The 20,279-nt window shown below is 32.7% G+C and overlaps 1 protein-coding gene across 1 annotated transcript in view; it reads right to left on the bottom strand.

Annotated features, from left to right (window-relative positions):
• Window positions 1-19,964, bottom strand: part of LOC120418258 (suppressor of hairless protein-like) — a 34,552-nt gene extending 14,588 nt beyond the window's left edge. Inside the window, exons 1-2 of the mRNA XM_039580578.2 lie at window positions 19,586-19,964; window positions 14,071-15,133 (exon numbers count right to left, since the gene is read on the bottom strand). Of these exons, the coding sequence (XP_039436512.1) occupies window positions 14,071-14,355 (285 nt within the window). The 5' untranslated portion in view covers window positions 14,356-15,133; window positions 19,586-19,964. The remainder of the gene's footprint in view (window positions 1-14,070; window positions 15,134-19,585) is intronic.
• Between the last annotated feature and the right edge of the window lie 315 nt (window positions 19,965-20,279).

Below are 20,279 nucleotides of genomic sequence, written 5' to 3'. Positions count from 1 at the left end.
GGATTTTTTTAAAACCTTAATAACTTTTGGCAACAGCCTCCAACACCCATACTCCCATAGGTCAAAAGTTAGGGAATTTTGTGGACTATAAGCCTACGGTATTAACTTTTTGGCCAATCGCAGTTTTTCTCATAGTTTTACGGTTTTTCCAGAACAAACATTTTACAACGTTAGTTTTTGCCCTGTAGGCTAAGAAGACGGCACTTTTTGGTCTCAATTTTGTCATATTCGGAATCCTCGGGCAATTTCACGTAAGTTAGAAGTATTGGAGTTGTAATTTTGATTTAAAAAATAATTAAATAAAACATTTTTGAAAAAAGAAATCGATCTTATTTACCCTATGATCAAATAAGTCAAAAGCAGTATCAAGTAGGCGAAAACTTGTTTTACCCCTAATCCGACAAAATGCTAAATAATATTTTAATTAATTCTAAATGGCATTTTTTCCAATCAAATTCAAAATTCCAACACCTCAATATAATGTAAAATTTTCTGAGGATTCCGAATATGTCAAAATTGAGACCAAAAAGTGCCGCTATGGAGGCCTACAGGGCAAAAACTAACGTTGTAAAATGTTTGCTCTAGAAAAATCGTAAAAATATGAGAAAAACTGCGATTGGCCAAAAAGTTAAAACCGTAGGCTTATAGTCCACAAAATTCCCTAACTTTTGACCTATGGGAGTATGGGTGTTCGAGGCTGTTGCCAAAAGTTATTAAGGTTTTAAAAAAATCAATTTTTAACAGTAATTTGCAAAAGCTATGAGAAAAAGTCAAACCAATCCTGGATGTCTATAGCACATTTTGAAGGGCTTCAAAAGTCCATTCGAATGCATCTAAGAGAGTTGGAATTGAGGAAGTTTTACGGAAATGCGAGCAATTTTAAGATTTTTCATGTTTTTTGGACCTCAAATTTCAATGCCCGTTTTACCCCACTTCCCTTTGTCGTAGAGGGCTCATATTTGGCATGAGTTCATCTCATGTATAGACAAACAAACCCTGAAAGTTTCATCGAAGGAGCACCTCGATACGACCTGTTTCACATCGGTGAAAAACTCGCTCAAACAGCGGTGAAAAACTCGCTCAAACCTTTTATAAAAAAAATATGTCAATCTTCGAACAAATTTTTTATTAAAATTTTAAAAATATTGACAATCAAAGCAAAAAAGTAACTTAACATACATTTCGTAAAAAAAAAATCTTCAAAAACGGGAGCACTCAATATTTTGATGCAGAGTGAAAACAATACAATCAGTTTTCACAAAATTACTGAAAGCTTAACAAAACATATAATTTCAGTGTTAATTTTGAAACTTGCCAAACATAAAGTATTTGTAACTAGTTTTTAACTGGAAAATGGAAAAGGACAGCAAATAGTAAAAAAATACAAAATGTATTATTCTTTAAAAAGAAATATCAAAATATCTAGGAATTTGTTTAAAACATTGTGTTACTAAATTCCCTCATATTCTTTGTAAATTCAGATTTTTCTTATTTTTTTATCCAATATTGTTTTATTTGATAAGACTCCATGGTTAACAAATCATTTCAAGCGAAATGTTTTATGAGACAAATTCTCTTAACATTGTTGTAATGATTTAAACAAAAAAATCCTGATTTTTTTTTTGCTTTTTGAATGTTTTAAAATGAAAATCCATTTTTATCTATAGTCATTTACCGAAACCCACTTTTTTAGAGGAATTTAACATTTGGAATAATTATCTGAAAAGACTGATTGAATTGTTTTTAACATTACAAACATTTACCCGAAATCAAAAACTGACAAACACATGTTCAAATCTGTTTTTTTTTAATATTTGGAAAATGTGACATACCGTGACATAAACGTTGGAATAAAGTTCTATTTTCATATTAGGTTTTCATTAGGTTTGTTGTTGTTTAAAGTTGAGATGTTAACTTTTGTTTGATAAACTTTGTCAAAAATAAATTTAAATCATATAAATTATTGTGAAATTCAAGCCATCATCATCATCCAATATTTATTAGATTAGGATTATTAATTTCTCAAACAGCCTCTTCATTTTCAAATAAACTAAAATAGTGAAAAAAAAACCTTAAACTTAAGTGCTAAAGACGAATTGATTGACATCAATTTTGAATTGTACAAAATATTGCAAAATTTTTGCTGAGATGGAAAATAATTTTTAAACAAGTTCGCTTGGGATTCCCGAATATTTGACAAAATTATTCAATTACAAATACCCGAATTCTTGCAAATTCCCGCTTTTTCCCGACTTTCCCGAGTTCCAGACATGAGTGGCCTGCTTCCAGAAAGTTTTTGAGCATGTTTAACTCAAGCAAAATTAACCTAAAGCATCAGAGCAAACTTTCAAAAACCTTTTTTTACATGGAATCTCAGTGTTTACTTTCAAACGTTTTCAGAGGATACAACCCTCTACAACCCAAATCCACATCAAGACGGGTTTTAATCAAAAAAATGTCTGTTGTTGATTGCTTTTAAAAATACGTTAACCGACCCCAGAACATGTTTTAAAAATGTGATTTTTGAGACACGCCTTACTGTAAACATGAAAAATAGGTAATCAAAATTTTGACTTATTCACATGCCAGAAGTGAAAATTTTATGTTGCTTAACATAAAATTTTCACACATGATTAAAATTTCTTGAAAACTGTAAAATGAATTCAACTAGTTGTTCTTGCACAGTTTGCTTAGGCTGTTTTTTCAAGTTTATCATTTCATGTTTAACCGAATTTTATCAAGACAGTAAATGGCAAAAAAACGATTTCGCTGTGGGCAGAAAGGAATGAAATAACTACAACGATTTATTTTATAATCGGAGAATTTATTTTAAGTACATTTTTTTTGTCAATATTTTAATGTACAGTTCGTGAGAAAATTGTGCAACTTCGTTAAAATTATTCTGCAATTACAAGAAAAAGTCCCCTCTCTCATTCCGTTAATCTCTGCAAAAAACGATCAGATCGCTGATCCGGATCCGACTTTGCTCTCATCAGCACTTCTTCCCGTCGCTGAGATTGCAATTCCATCAAATGAAGCCCAAAACAGAGATCATCATCGATCATCAACGCGATATTTTATTAGCCTAGTCATAAACACTCCTCGTTTTCTCTCTACACCCTTCTCGCTCACTCTCCCACATGTGAATGAGTTTGAGTTTGTTGATGTGGCCGTATTTGGTACACCACGGTCGGCTGTTGAAGCCACACCACGTCGGCGGCCGGCGGTGGTAGATTGATTTTCCCACGGGTCTAGTAGAAGAGAGCCACCGCTCGCGCGAATCGAGCAATCAAAAATTAAGGAAAATGATCAAATAATTGAAAAATTGCCTAGAAATAACCCCAGCACCGCCGCGCTGTGTTGATGTCTTGCCAATTTGGCGGCTTTTGGGTGACCAATGGTGCCATGGGAAGAGATTGATGATGGTCGCGCAGGAAATTTAGCGGAAAATTTGGCCTTTATGGTCGAACCTTTCCGCGATAATTGCGGGAACAACAAGAAAATCACATGTGGCCGATTTGGACCACCCAGGCAATAGAAGGGGGGTAAATTGAAAATTATCCCACCAAGCTGTGCCAGCTTGACCGTTGCTAATTTCATTGAAACTTCTTTTGAAAGAGCTCTTCCGAAAGATTCCGTTGCATTCCAAAGTCACCGAAAAGAGAGCACCCAAAAATTAAACCAGAACAGAGGAAACGGTACTAGATTGGATTGATTGAATTAAATTATTATTACAATAAAAAATACGATCCACGACAGACAGCGTCCAGCCGACTGCTGCAAGCTTGCTGGGATTGTTATGAATGAAGTTGTGCTCTCCGACTGCGTTCGGTTGCTCTTTTCCTCAGTGATTCTGGGGGCCAAAGGTCGACACCGACGTCGTGTCTAGCGGAGCAGGCTTGACCCTGATGCAAGGTTCAGGGAAGTGATTGGCGAAATTGCTTTTGTACGTGATTTTCAGCATCGTTTTTTACCTGAATAGCAGAAATGCTTTCTAGTTATGGTATTCGTGAATTCAAAACTCTATTTTTTGGACAAAGAATAATGTTTTAACTTTCCGTAGCTTATTTAGTTTTAAGGTATAAGCAATTCATAGCCTCTTTAAAAATGTATCTATTTGTTTTTTTTTTATTTAGTTGAAACTTTCAGAGGGTTCACTTTGTCCAATAAGACAAGAATATTCGATTTCCGAAATTGTGGAGAGTTATTCATACCTTGTTTAATTTAATTGCAAACAATAAAACATGATTTTGTATGTTTATCTACCAGGAAATTTTGATTTTACTTCATTGATGTAATCTATCTTTGTGATTTTTTTATGAAACGATTGAAAAACCGCTAAACATATTTTTAATGTCACACTTTTTTTCACTTTACACTATAAGGTGTTGGAATGATATGAATGCTATGGATCAGGGGCGCCGACTCTGGGGGGGCACGGTACTTTTTGCCCCCCTTAAAATTGGGCAGGGGGGGCAGCCCATACATTGTGCCCCCCCAAAAATTTTGGAAGAAAAATATTCTTTATTTCAAAAATCACAGAAATAATTGAAAATAACAGGGTGGCCACTCAAGTCGGGAAATCGGGAAAGTCGGGAAAAAGTCGGGAATTCGCCAAAATCCGCCAAAAATCGGGAAAAAGTCGGGAATTTATGATTTTTTGTCAAAAAGTCGGGAAAAGTCGGGAATTCTGAGCATACTTGTTTGAATTTTTTTTTAACTCTTGAATAATTTTGTAATATTTTGTACAATTTTCAAATTGAATTCACTCATTTCTGCTTTAGTAACTTACTTTAAATTTAAGGTTCTTTTCACTATTTCAATATATTTGAGTTTAGAAAAGCTGTTTAAGACATTCAAAATCTTAATGAATATTGGAGTCAGATTTTCGTAAAATTTTTATGAATCAAATGATCGCTATTAATTTTTGTTCGTCAAACAAGAGGTAAAGTTAATGAAAAACCAATAAAAAATAGAGCCTAATGGCCAGCTTAGAATTATTATTCTATTTCATTTTGTTACATAATTGAATATTTGAAAGCAGATTCCAACTTGAGTTTAGCAATGTTTTTTTTCTTGGTGATTTTTTTTAATTGTCTAAATTCATGAAGTAATTTAAAATATGTTTTTTTCTTCCAAATGTTGCCCTTGAACTTTTTTTTGTGAGTATGGGTAAATTACCTACCATAGATAAAGCTTGATTTTCAGTTTTCAGAAAACATAAATATCGAATAAAATCCAAAATTGAAAAACTTTTTTACGTTTTGAAAATATAAAGAAAATATTGGAATTACAAAAACCATAATCCAAGAAATTTCGAGTTATTGCAAAATTGTTTAACAAAATTGTCTCTTCAAACACTTTGTTTAAAATAAGTGGGAAAACATAAAATCATATCAAACTGAACTTTCACTGAAAAAAAAAATACTGACCTCTAGATAACTTAACATTGATTCAAAAATTACAAAATTAAAAAGGGAACTTGGCAAAACATTTTTTTATCAATTTTTTTACATTTTTCTAAATCCTTTGAATGAAAAATAACAGCTATTATATTTTAATCATTCTTTGATTTAAAATTATTAAGAAGTATAACTTTTTGTCATTTCCAGCTGAAACGAAGAAACAAAAACTATACGTTTGCCAATTTAAAAAATAACATGGAAGTTATAAGTATTGTTGAACCTTCGATTATTTTTTTGAAAGACTAATTGTTTGTTTTTCTACTCTGAATCATAATAATGAAATTCCATTTTGAAGTTTTTTTATTTGTTGTTTAGTTTTTGTATTTACAAAAAATGCCTAGGTTTGGATTTTTTTAAAAATTCATTCAGATTTTTTTTTGGGTGTTAATATTGGCTGTTCTTATGGAAAGTTTTTTGTTTGAAATCATTCTTTAGATAAGAAATGCCTTTTATTTGAGCATTCTGGAAAAGTCTGGAAAAAAAGTCGGGAAAAAGTCGGGAATTTGAAAATGGAACTTGAGTGGTCACCCTGAAATAATATTTAAAACTGAATTGGAATTGGATAGAATTCTTGTAAGCGAATCTGTAAAATAGTTCAAAAACATTTGTTGTATTCGAAATCGGTGAAATTTTTTGATCAAAATCGTTTAAAATTTTCTGGATTTAGATGCAATTTATTTCTAAATCGACAACGTTTCATCTATACTACTGCGCTCTCTTATGCTAACTAGGTAGGAAAACCAGCAAGCTTAGTACAAGAGCAAACTTACGTAAACTTTTGCCAAAACAATCATCATGTTTTCAGACGCAACATTCTGCGATTTGCCATTGTAGATCAGGATTTAGCGAGAATGAACTGAAACACTTTTCAAAATGGTCATTTGTTGACAGCTTTACATTTAAAAAAAATGCTGATAAATTCGATATTTTTTTTTGGAAATTTTAGGTAATTTTTTTTCTTGAATTCATTTTAAAAAAAATTGCAAATTTTTGTTCGTATCAAATTGTCATAATGTTTTTTATTTTATTTTAGTAAACACCTATTGTGTATCTGTATTCTTAAATTCTTAAATTCTTAAATTCTTAAATTCTTAAATTCTTAAATTCTTAAATTCTTAAATTCTTAAATTCTTAAATTCTTAAATTCTTAAATTCTTAAATTCTTAAATTCTTAAATTCTTAAATTCTTAAATTCTTAAATTCTTAAATTCTTAAATTCTTAAATTCTTAAATTCTTAAATTTTTAAATTCTTCAATTCTTAAATTCTTAAATTCTTAAATTCTTAAATTCTTAAATTCTTAAATTCTTAAATTCTTAAATTCTTAAATTCTTAAATTCTTAAATTCTTAAATTCTTAAATTCTTAAATTCTTAAATTCTTAAATTCTTAAATTCTTAAATTCTTAAATTCTTAAATTCTTAAATTCTTAAATTCTTAAATTCTTAAATTCTTAAATTCTTAAATTCTTAAATTCTTAAATTCTTAAATTCTTAAATTCTTAAATTCTTAAATTCTTAAATTCTTAAATTCTTAAATTCTTAAATTCTTAAATTCTTAAATTCTTCAATTCTTCAATTCTTCAATTCTTAAATTCTTAAATTCCTAAATTCTTATATTCTTAACGGTGCACATCAACCAGAGCAGTTTTAGTATTTTCGAAACTAGGGAAACAATCGTTATATCTTTTTATTCATCCCCTAAAGTACTGTCTATTAAGCGATTTACAACAAAATTTATTTTTACAATCAGATTGTTGCAGGATTGGGTCCATAAGTTTGTCAATTTTGGAATAAGAAAACAACAACTTCCTTGGATGCTGTGCACCCTTAAATTCTTAAATTCTTAACAAATAAATAAATGTTTTAATTTTTTTGAAATTTTCGATTTTTTTAAACATTGAATTTTATTGTATTGATTTTTTTAAATTTCTGAATTTCTACTTTTGATTTCTTAAAATTTTTAAGCCATGAGTTTTTTTAACCCTAGAGTTTTTTATGCTATTTTTTTTAAATTTTGGAATATTGAATTTGGTATACTGTTATTTTTTCTAAATTGCAGATTTGAAAAATTGTTGTTTTTTTTTAATGTGTATTTTCCAATTTCTAAAGTTCTAAATTTTTGCTTTTTACTTATGTTTTCATTTGTAGAATATTTGTGTTGTTGAATTATAAATATCTGATTATTTTTATTATTGACTGTTTCTTCTGGAAAATAAGTGAGAATATGCCAATTAGAAGGAATTCGCCTTCTAAAAATATAAAAAATTTCCCCAATTATCATTCTCAATCACGTTTTAATAAATTATCTTTTTCAAAAAAAAAAAATGGATTCCGGATGAAAAAAAATCGTATCACATAGTAATATTCAAATTGGTAAAATTCGTGATATACAAGAAACATAAACATCAAATCGCCACTCTCACCTATCGATTTCGGAAAACAACCGTGCCCCCCCAACATTTTGGACTAGTCGGCGCCTCTGTATCACATAGTAATATTCAAATTGGTAAAATTCGTGATATACAAGAAACATAAACATCAAATCGCCACTCTCACCTATCGATTTCGGAAAACAACCGTGCCCCCCCAACATTTTGGACTAGTCGGCGCCTCTGCTATGGATTCTAAGTGTTAGTATAGGTATTCGGTGCCCTCTCCCCGTGCCATACCTTCACACTTAGGAGACCCGGGAGGCGGAGTCTTGTCGCAAAAAGAACGATACACGCCTGTGGATCCGTTGACGAAATCGCAAGGTTTAAGAGGGCCACATTATAAGGTGTTACGTCGATTCCGCTATGGATTGGTTTGAATGCTGATCGCTAACTGGGTTGATCGAAAAATGACGAGGGGGACGTTTTTGTTTACAAAAAATACAATTTAAAAAAAATATCAATATAAAATATAATCCGCTGAATATGACATGAAATTTAATGATAAATTGAAAATAATATCCAGTCTGATCACGACAATAATTATTTTTGCATCAACTGACCCCTCGATCATTTTGCTTTGTTATTGTTTTTTGACGATTGTCAAAACACCCAGTTACCGAACATGTACTGTATTGACAAATAAACGCTGAAAGTTTCGTCCAATTTAGCAACCTTGATACGATTTCTAGAACACGCCGACCAAAATTTACTAAAACTGCCTCTTAAGATGTGAGCTAAATTCGTCAGAAACATCTTAAAACGTGCTATAAACGTAGCCTTTGCGTTAGACATATCGCTTTTTGAAATGTTAGCGACAAATTAGTAGCAAAAATGCGAGTTAGGAAAATTATTTATATTTCACTCGACTCTATGGTTGTCAATCTTTGCTTTTCTATTGCTCCTATCCTATCATTTTTCATGTTCCCCTCAAACTTCATAAATACGTCCATGAACTAATGCTTGTGTTTTTTTCTTTAAAATTATAAGAACAAGAATAAAAACTATTTGAAATATTCCAAAATGTTACAATCTAGAGTTTTTTTTTTTCAATCCTTTAAGCTATTGTTTTTCATGTGTTTATAGGACCTTAAATAAACTCAGGAAATAAAAATGTGTAAAATACCTCTAATTTTTAAAATGATAAAGAATACACTTTTCTCTGATGAAGAGAACTAACTCCATCAACTGACTATATCCGAGACTTCCAAAACGCCACATAAATACCAAGTTGACAATATCCAAATATTTTCCCCGTAACATAATGCTGTCCGCTAGGAAGTTCCGCTTTCCAGACATAAATCGAATTCAAGTAGTTTATTGCTCTATCATCGGCCCGGATTTACACCATCACCAGCATCACCATCCTATCCAGCCAGCCTCTCGACTTGGATCAGCCGGTCAAAAAGGGCGGCCAACAAAGGCCGGCGACAAATAACAGCAGCATCAACAACAACAACCAAACTACAAAACGATCAAACATCCATCCACAGACTTCCCTCCTCGGTATCGTAAAGTGGAGTGGATTTGATCATGCGATATGCGATTTTTTAATCTTTAAAATATTTTTTTTTCATAAAATCTGTAAAAAAAAGTTTATAATGTAAGTTTTTTTTGTAGATTTTTGTTTATCAAAGTTAATAGAAAAATATGTTAAGAAAATAATTTGTGATAATATCAAGAGTTCTTTTAAACATCCTTTAAGCTATTGTCTTTCATATGTTTATAGGACCTATTAAAAAAAATCTAGATATTTAAATAAACAAAAACTGCAGTCCACGGTCCACCCAACACTTTATGTTCCGAGAGCGGTTTCGCCGCCGCCGCCACACCGAGCAAGAAGTACCGTGAGAAAATTCCTCCAAACTAATCAAGAGCGAAAGAGACAGTCAAACCGACCGACCGACGAACGGATGGACACAAGAGGAGAGAGAGAGAGATGAGTTTCGCTGGGAACCGATCTCATGTACCCGAGTGTGTGTGCGTTTGTGAGTGTGATTAAACCAAATTCAATCATTTCCCTTGCGCACATCAAAAACCTCATCTCTCTTGTCTGTTGCTGGTCTGGTGGGATGCTGCTTTTTTCCCTTCGATTCTCTCACGCGTTCATCCCAAACAGAGTATATTGGATGCTGGATGCTGGTTTGGGTTCAGCAGCAGAACCAGAACCACCAAAGTGTTGCATTTTATGGGACTTGCCAACTCTCGGTTTTCCCCTCTAAATTTGTGTACTGGATGGTTAAAGCATTACATTTTTCGACCTTTGCAATTTGCGGACTCTGTTTCTGTGGCTAAAAGTACTGATGCGCCGTCGCAGCTTCTTGACTCGATATGAGGGCTGCATTCGCTGACTGTCACAACTTGGCTGGCAGGTTGAAATAGTGCTTACGAAGAGCAAAAATATTTCAATGTCATGTTCAAGGATGGTTCTGGCTGAAGTTATGCTGGTTGAGTGGACGGTAGGGTGAGAACTTTTGGACAGTGCTTTTCTAAATTAACTGCGTTCTAAATTGTACTTTACGATTGCGTGCAAACCGGCGTAAAAACATTCGATAACAAGAAACATTTTTAAAACCATTAACATTTCTTAATATTACAAAAGTGTAGCTTACCAGCTTTATTAGTAACATAAACAGATGATTTTATTGTACCAAGGCCAATTCAAATATTTTTTTGACTTTAGGTAAGTTAAGGAAAAGATAATTAGTTTTTTTTTACTATTTTTTTAATTAAAGATTTCGTGTTTCGTTACATTTTAAGAACATGTTTAAGAGTCTTTTAAATAAGATTCATCGAAGTCAGTCTAATTAACGCTTGCAATAAGAGGGTTTTCAATCAAATCACAATGTTTTTTATGTGACCTGAGTATTAAATACTTTTAAAATGCATACTTTTGGTACATATATTACGTTTAGCACCTAATCTCCCAAACTCTGGAAAAGGTGGGAATGTTTATTTATATTCGTTTTTTTTATATGGAAAATCGCACTTTTTTCTCGAGCTTGGGAGTTTGGGTGTTAACATTTCCATTTCTCAGAATAGCTTTCAAAAAGTCGCAGGTATTAGTTGTAAACGAAACCGTGTATGGTCGGATTTGAATTCAAACCCATAATTTATCGAAACCCGTCAATTTTCCAAACTCAAAATCAATAAAACTTCGTTATGTTTAGAAAATTATGTAAATTATTATAAGACAGCAGAAAATGGCAATAAGGACGTTTTGAAAATCATTTTCATTTTAAATAATTTAACTTTAAAATTTATAATTTGGGTAAAGACGAAAAAAAATACCTGCATAATTTCCAACAATTAAATAGTTGTTTGCATAACGTTTTTTGAAAAAAAAAAAAAAGAAACTCGTTTTTAAACTAAAGAAGAGCGATTATTCCAAGAATCAGAAAATTCTTTGATTTTTTTTTTCATTTTATTAGTTGGCTGAATTTTGTGTGATACTTTGTTTTGGACCAAAAAAAAAAGACATTTTAAATCATCAGTTCGTCCGTACAAAACTAAATTCAGTTCATTTAGTATTTATACAATTTGGCAGCTGTTCATATAAAAATGCAATAAAAATGTTTAATAGTCATTACGATCAAAATTATTGATTAAAAAAAAGATATTTGATATTACCCATTTTAAAGTTTTTTTTACATAAAACGAAATTGCGCACAATAATAATATGTTGAAGTTTTTCTACTAAAATTGGTAACATGATGGTAAAAAGTATTGTATTGTATCAAATCGTAAATTTCCGTTAAAATATTACTTTACATAGTAATATTTTTTTCTAAATTTACTCAGATGAAAAAAAAATTTAAAGCCGCCCAAACCCCTATTTTTGTGTGCGTGTTGTATATTTGAGAATAAGATGTTAGACAGAAAATTTTATTTTTTTCTAAATTAAAACAAAAAATAACTCGAAAGAGAAAGAATAGAATTTAATTAATGTTTCACTTTTCCACATTGAAATCTAAACACATTATATTTTTAGTTATTTTACTGTTGAAATATACAGTCATCCCACATATTCGGAACGGTTTACAGATCGGCCGATGTTTCAAAAAGCATAGAAAATCGATAGTTGAACATAATTATTTGCTTTGACCTTCATGTGAAAGCTTTTTTTATGATCTTCCGATTGATATATTCTTACGTTTTATATCATTTTTTAAAGAAAAACATTGACCCTTGAAATCCACAAATTCGGAACACTTTTTTCTTACGGAAGTAAACAAACTTTGGATATCTCCAGGAGTACATATTTGTAACAAAATAATGACTTCATACAATGAAACCAGTGAAACTTAGTGATGTTTTATCCATGGCCTGATAACTTTTTTGTGTGAATATTTCAGTTAAATTCAGGTGTTCCACAATTGTGAGAGACACAATAACATTCCAAAATTATGGAACAGGCAATTTGGAGGCAGTTTTTGCTTCTCTGGATAAAATAGTCTTGAAATGAAGTTTTTTGTTCAAAAAGTACTATTTTTACAAGTGAAATAGCAAGAGAATGTCCAAATAAAGGTTCTACAAATAGTAGGGCCAACAGAAAAACTGCATTTTGGCATGCTATTGACAAATTATCACAAAAGTGTTCGGAATTTGTGGGTGTTCCGAATAAGTGGGATGACTGTATTTCAAAATAAAAAATGAATTCATTCGGTTATAAATTAAGTAAATTGAATTCAAAAATGGTATAAAACTTCAAAAAACAATGTGGCTATGTTAATTCTGGAATTTTTAATCCAGGCATTGATACGCAAATTTATTTGGAAAACTGAGATCCTACTGAAAATTTATTTTGAAATTTAAAAATAAGTTCACTAGAGATAATTATATCATAAGAAACGCAATGCCAAAAAAAAGTTTTGCCGAAAAATCATTTTACATAAATTAAAAATAATATTTTTAAAGAAAAATGGAGATTTATTTAAATTTATTTTTATATTTTAAATTTTAACTAAACTTATGATATTTTTCCGATTTTATAGTCTAGTGGGTTTTCCAGATTGTCTCCCAGTGGAATCAAATTCCAAACATTTTCAACATCAAAACACTTTGTGACAATTGTTTGTTCATAAATTATATTTATTCTGTAATTTTATTTTTATTTTTATGATAATAAATAGTAAAATATAGTCGGTTGAAATCACTTCTGGAAATGATATTGTTCAGATTCTTTTGATGATGATTTTTTAATAATTGTGAAGTTTAAGGATCAGAAAAACTATCTGCCCATTAAAGATAAATATTATTTGAATTCACAAGAAGACATCGTTTGCAAAGTAAGATTCAAAAAATATTTAAATTTGAATTTAAATTTTCAGTAGAGCAAATTTTGTTGCCAGGATGAGTCAATTTTTATAAAGGGGTTACGTACCAACTATTTTTAAAACAAATTTAAGGACATCAAATGTATTTTTGGAACTGCTTTGGTAAAATAATATTTAGATACGACTTTTTGAAGATTTCAGGATTAAAAACAGGTATTTTGATAATCGGCTCATATTTGGGGTTCCGTATACAAGAGAAAGGCTTATTATTGAAAAGTTTGAAAAATTCTTCGAGGAAATTTTAATTATTTTCCGTATAAAAAGCAAGTTATTGATTTTGTTTTATTTGAAACAAAAAACATTTTTTTCACACAGGATAATAGTCTTCACTCCAAACATTAGCCAATTTGGTTCATCTTATCTCGAGATATCGTTGCACCTATAAATGAACTTAGTGTTTCAAGAAAAACGCTTTGCAAGAACACAAAAAAGGAAAATTGAAATTATCAATGCAGTAAAATGTAACAATTTTGTAAAGCGATTTTTCATATAAAATACGCTTAAAATCCTATAATAATTTGTTTGGCTAGCAGGAATTTTCAAGTAGTGTTGTAATAATTTATCCATTTCCTTAATTCAAAATTCATTACTGTCTGCAAACTTTTGAAACCATCACGCAAGATGCCACGCGAAAGTCTCTCCAAAAAATCATTAAAAATAAATCTTCCAACTTTTTCTTAGTCCACATTACCACAACCCACAGGTAAATGCGCAAATGATAGCCCTTCCTTCACGCGTCTCTCTATTGTGTCTAGCTCTAGAGTTCAACACAGGAAGACACATTTCACCTCACCGCTAGCTCGCTCGCTGATGATGATTGAAAGATGAATAAATAATTACCTTCGCGTGCAGTATCACGATGATCATGTTGTTGCGATCCCGCAGGTACTTCTCCATGGCCTCGCGCGTCAACCGTCGCTCCTCGATCGGCCCCCGGTAGATCGGCGTTACGGAGTTGGGGCCCAGCATCGCGGACGGTGACTGTTGCTGCTGCTGTTGCTGTTGCTGCTGCTGGCTGGCGGAGACCGCGGCCGAGAGTCGCGGAATGAGGGCCCCACCGTGGGGATGCGTGGGCGGACTCGGCGGCGTCTGGCCGTAGCCCGGTATTCCGTACTGATGTGGCATGCTGGTTTGTGTCTGAACTAGTTTTATTCTTCTTGTTGGTGGTGATCCTGAATTTTGCTGGGTGGGGTGGGGGAGAGAGGGGCCAGGTGGGGCAAATCAAGGCCACTACCTCCTCTCAGAGCACACTCCTTGTGACTTTGCGACCGAGGTCTGCCTTTACACTCTTCTTTCACTCACTCACTCACTCACTGTCTCACTCTGGCCTGTGGCAAATCCGTGGGAATCTCTGTGTGTGGGGACTGAAAGCTCGCACTGCCTGCCTGCCTGCCTGGCGCGGTGTGAAACTATTTCATTGGAATTTCTCCAGCATCACACCATTTCTCGAGCCATCATCTTCATCACCATTTGAGACATTCGGTTCATTTTTCCTCGCGCTCTTCACTGTGATACTTTCCCCCGGGGGAACCGTCCCTCACCGTCACTCACTCACTAGGCTCGGATCATGGCCTCTGGCCTGCAGCAGCCGAATTTTCGGACCACTGCTGCGACACCATCCTCACTCAACACTACAGGACAAGTCCGGCTAAACTTCCTAACTTCATTCACAAAACCCAATTCACCAATCTTGAGCACAATTTTCTTTCCGCAAATAAAAACGCAAAAAAAACCCCGAAAAATAAGGAAAAAATATCTATCCTGGACGGAGATGGAATGGTCCAGCGGCGGCACCAGCAGCCGAGGCAGCCAGTTCTGTTGCGCAGAGAACGACGACAATGAAAATCGATGCTCTGGTCCCTTCGGCCGAAGTTGTTTGTCAAAAAAGCTCGGTGGCAAAGGTCTGGAAAGAAGAGAAACGGAGAGGGGAGTCGAAAAATATATACATGGAACGCCGATTGGGGGCCTTTTTACTGCTGAATGAAGGAAATTCATTCTCGGGCCGATTGACGACGGCTATGTGTGTGGGACGACCGACGGTAGAAAGACGACGACGACGACGGAGAACAGGGGTGCCAGGTTTTGGAAAGATTTCGACAGGTTGCTCAGAAAAATTGTGACCAAATTCACTCAATAGACAACTTATTTTATTTTTTTTTTAAATTGATACTAGGGTAAACTTCTTATGAAACTTTTAAAATGTTATTCAAAAAGACTGGCCAAAAACAAAAATCCAGCAACCGGATGATTAATTTTCGTCAAGATTGAAGATTTGGTCAAGTTACCTTATAATTTGACTAGATCAACTAAAGCTTAATTTGAATTTTGTTGAATAAGACACTCTTTAAACTGCTCGAAATAATTATTCAGGACGAAAATAAACTCTTCGATTGTTGGATTCGTCTTAGCCAGTCTCTCTGTGTAGAGTACAATGCGTCTCCATTGAAATGTAAAATGGAAACATGGAGACGCATGGTACTTTGTTACTTTACTCTACAAAGAGTCGTTCATGTCTTAATTTGGAGAAAATTTCATTTTTACGCTCGAATTCGAGAAGAATGATTAATCTTCTTTGTTTTGTAGGATATACACTTAACTGCATTTTTCTCTAATTTAAAAAAAATCTGCGAAAAATATACTTTTTGTTCAAGTACTGTTTTGTGTAAATAATTGTAAATTGTTTCCACAATTTTGAAGATTCGGAAATGTAAGTAACGAGTACCTTGGTGTAAAAAGCTCTGGTCGATGTGTACCTAATCATAGAGACAATCATATGAAAAAATTAAAACAACTAACTTTTAAAATCCCATTTTTTTATTTTTGTAAAATAATTCTCTGATGACATTTTGTAAAAGTACTTCTAGGAATGGTACTCTGAAACATAGGCAAATAATCGAATTTCGTTATTTATTTATTTATTGCAAAGAGTATTTTAAGCATAGTTTTACTATTTTGGAATGCAACACAGGGATTTTTTGTATTTTGTCCCGGGAATTCCCGAAATTGGAAAAAATAACTAATTGTTGTCTGGAAAATCAGGTTTTGTAGTGGAAACAGATGAACAACGATAAAAAAATAAGAATGAAACATTAAGCATAATCCAGGGTTTTTTTTAATGTCCTATAAGCTTTTATCTATATATATATATAAAAAATTTCGATGGTTTTGTTCGAACGCGAATCAATTCGATCGAGGTGCTCTTTGTTGCGTTGGGTTCGTATAAGTCCAAGGAAGGTTCTTACGCCAAAAAGTTACAACTTTGGCCACTCTGGAACCGATTCCGGTAAAACTTGCAGATTGTATGGGAAAAGTTGCGTAAAATCAAATTTTGATCACAGGAGGCTGATAAGGAAAAAAATTAAAAACGTCAACAAACGAAAAAAAGAAAAGACGAAGTTTTTCGGGTAAGGCTTGTGTTTTCATATGTTTGTAGGACCTATTCAAACTAGGTATCAGCATAAATTTGACTTATAAAGCAAATTTGTAAAAAAAAGTATCGATCCGTAAATTTCCCAGCCCTTTAAATATTTTTTATTAAATTGTATATATTTTTGAAAAGACTACGTATATTTATGATTTTAAATTTAATAAATAATATAATCTTAAAATATTTTCATGAAACATTTTTGGCAAATCAAGACGAATATATCGAATTAAGACAGCTGTTTTAGTCATTTTGTTTTGCATAATGTTTTGATTTTTATATTGATTTCACTTAAAACAGGAACAGAGCAAAACAATTAGTACACCTATCTCCAAATTAATTGCTCTAAAATCTCCTGTACCTATTTAGACTCTAGTGTCGATTTTCCCTAGTTGGCGGTAATGACCTCAAGAAAATTTGTAAAATATTTTTTATATAAACCATGATTGTCTAAACTTATCTAAAATTTAACTGGTATAATTTTATTTGTTGTTTTTTTATTTGTTATTTTAGACATTTGAAAAGATTTTTTTAGGCTTTTCTAGTCATGACATATGAAAAATATAAAATATGTTTTAATAAGAAACTTATTTAATTTCAATCACATTGGATTATATAATAGATAAAAAAACCAAATCACAACAAAGAACAAAAAAAATCTTTCAGGCTATCTAAAAACTGCAATTCTTGTTTAGATTGCAGTGTAGATTACCACCAATGAATAGTATTGAGCTAATTCTATGATTTTAAGCTTGAAAAACATGCAAATATAATGAAAACAAAGATTTTATTACTGTTTTTAAAATTTCCCATGAATTCCCGGGATTTCAAAAATATTTTTCCCGTTTCCCGGGAAATTCAAAACCCGGGAAAATTGGACGCCCTACAGCTGATGCTTTTGAAATAAGGGCTGATAAATTTCAAGTAAAGGTGAAACGGGACGCCAGTTTTTGAACAACTTCTGTTCAACATAAATCATTTTTTGAACTCGACCGATTGCTTGCTACCGACCTTATTATCGTCTACAAAAATGAAACTTAGTAAGTTACTGTGTTTTCTTTAAAACTTAGTTTTAAAACTCGAAAAAAATACACCTAAATATTGTTGTACAATGTTGATGGACTTGTTTTCAATAGAATGTGCTATCAATTTCGATATAGTAAAAAAAACATTATTTTGAGAAGATAAAATCAACAAAAAAAATCCAAATAAATTATAGATCATTCTGGCGTTCTATGAATGTACTGCTTGAGTTGAATTTCTCATGTTTCACTATTATTCTATCAGTTTTCAATTATTTTGTTCATGATTTTTGATGCACAGTGAAAATTAAAATTAACAACATTAGGTATATATAAAAAATTACTTTAAAAATAACAGTGTTTACTGTTATTAATGCTGAAAGAGTTTGCAAACTTATTGATTGATGTCAAGCTGCCCTTAACCCCATAACGAAAAACGAAGTTGACTTTATAGCTGTCGGCCACCATTGCTAGTACCAACCACTAGTGTCTTCCTTTTTATCTACAAGGACTTCGCTGCCCTGGGCTCCTAAGTGTATGAAAGTATGGCACGGAGCGACGGCGCCGAATACCCATATTTACACAAAGAATTTTAGAGCGCCCGCCGCGGGATTCGAACCAGCGACCTCTGGATTGTGAGTCCAGGGCGCGGTCCGATTGATCCACACGGGCGGCATGTTTAACCCCATAAATGATGTTAAATATCATACATTTTTCGTTAAAACCACTTATTGTAAAACGCCATATTAGCTGTTTGAGTTTATTCATCTGTAGTTAAATCTTTTAACAATTATTTAGTGAAAAACAAGTTTCAGAAGGACACACCCAACCAGTTGAAGAGAGAAGCTCGATTTTCAAAAGATTAATATAGACCTTTTTTAAAATAGTAGTCAAATACGACTTTCATTCGATTTTGAGCCTTGAGTCCCAAATTTTTCCTAAAAAATCATTTTTTTAAACATCCACTTTATTGCCTTATTTTATCTGCTCTTAACACAAAATGACTGAAGAATTTAAAAAAAATACACTTTCATTCAATAAATCGTTGAATGATGTTTTATATTTTTTTTAGGCAAAAGTTTTTTTCAAAATTTGTGGAGGCACATGATCGCTACAACAGTTTTTTTCAGATAATAATATCGCATTTCCATTGTACATTTTTTTTAAACTAAAGAAACTGTTTCGTAGAGATATGTTTTAAAGCAAAAACATATATTTGATTAAGTGTCATAGATGCAACAGAGTCTTCCATGCAAACATTTCCTAATCCGGAAACTCTATGTTGTCGAATTTATAAACATGGCAATGTTTCAAGATAGTCACAAAAATTTACGATTTCGCTGCGAATATTTTCAAAATCGACACCTTTTTTTTCAAAATCAGAATGTTGACGATTTTGTAAACCATTCAATGTTTAGTTCCATAGAGTTCCCGGATAAGCGTACGGGATTTCTATCCGTGAGTAATTCAATTGTTTATTTAAAATAAGAAAATAATTTTAATGTAATAAGGTTAGAACAAGTCTACACATTTTTGTACAATATGAGGCCAATTTCAATAATTTAATCAAATCAATTTATGTTTATGTTTGATAGGAAACTTTATAACTAACATCAGCTAAGCTTCAATCTCAAAATGTCAGTTGTTAAAACGGTATTACGGAAGTTTAAAGGTGCCTCTTGTTCAAACATCAAAACAAACATCAACGAAAAATTGTTAGGGACGCACTTCAGGAAACATCTGGCACCACTCCCCCTCCGGCGGCGTAGACAAGTCGGTCGGTTACCCTCACACAAACGCATTCCACCCTAGCACAAACACACACACACACACACAAACAGGAACACACATTCACAGAAAAAATATTCGCTATCGCACGGCGGTAGCCAGCAAATAAACATCTACGTACCACGGTGAACTGTCACACAACGCGCAGCAGCAGCGTTCAAGTGTCAAAAGTAACAGGAAAAAAAAAATAAACAGCAAAAAACACTGCAACATAACCTCACTCCTGGGAAGATGGTTTGTATCCTTCCCTTAAACCACCGCCGGGGGAACAACGTCGACACTAATGTTTCTTTTTCGGAATTAAGGTGACCACTTTTCGCTTATGGTTTAATCCACATAATTTAAATATCCTCTCACCAAACCGCAATTTCTTTTTGTCTAAAAATTGTTTTCGCTTGTATTTTTCACTTCATTGAGAAGAAAACAGTTTTTTTTGTGTTGTACTCCTTGTCGGTAGTTGGTTGGTTTGTGAGAGAGACACCCGCAAAAATCCGTACGCGCGACCACACTCAATGCATTCACGATAACGTTTGAACGGAGCGGTTTATGATTCCTTTGGCTGAGCCAACAAGCCGAACACAAACACACTCAAACCGGGGGGTTAATGAGAAGGGAGAGAATGTTGGCTCTCAGCTGCTCTCACCATGCTCTCAACATCACAACAAATACACATAGCAGGCGGTGATCAACAGTCTGGATTATGCTTTATGATACGTGGACAAAATAGGTAAAACAAAGTGGAATTTAATTTGAAAGCTTTACTTTTACCAAGAAATCTAAAATATATCAGAATTACGTAACTAAAAAACTGACAG

Source organism: Culex pipiens, unplaced genomic scaffold (genome assembly GCF_016801865.2).
Source record: "Culex pipiens pallens isolate TS unplaced genomic scaffold, TS_CPP_V2 Cpp_Un0001, whole genome shotgun sequence".
Classification (NCBI taxonomy): Eukaryota; Metazoa; Arthropoda; class Insecta; order Diptera; family Culicidae; genus Culex; species Culex pipiens.
The sequence above is the reverse complement of the archived record's forward strand: the minus strand, read 5'-3'. Positions and strand labels throughout refer to the sequence as shown.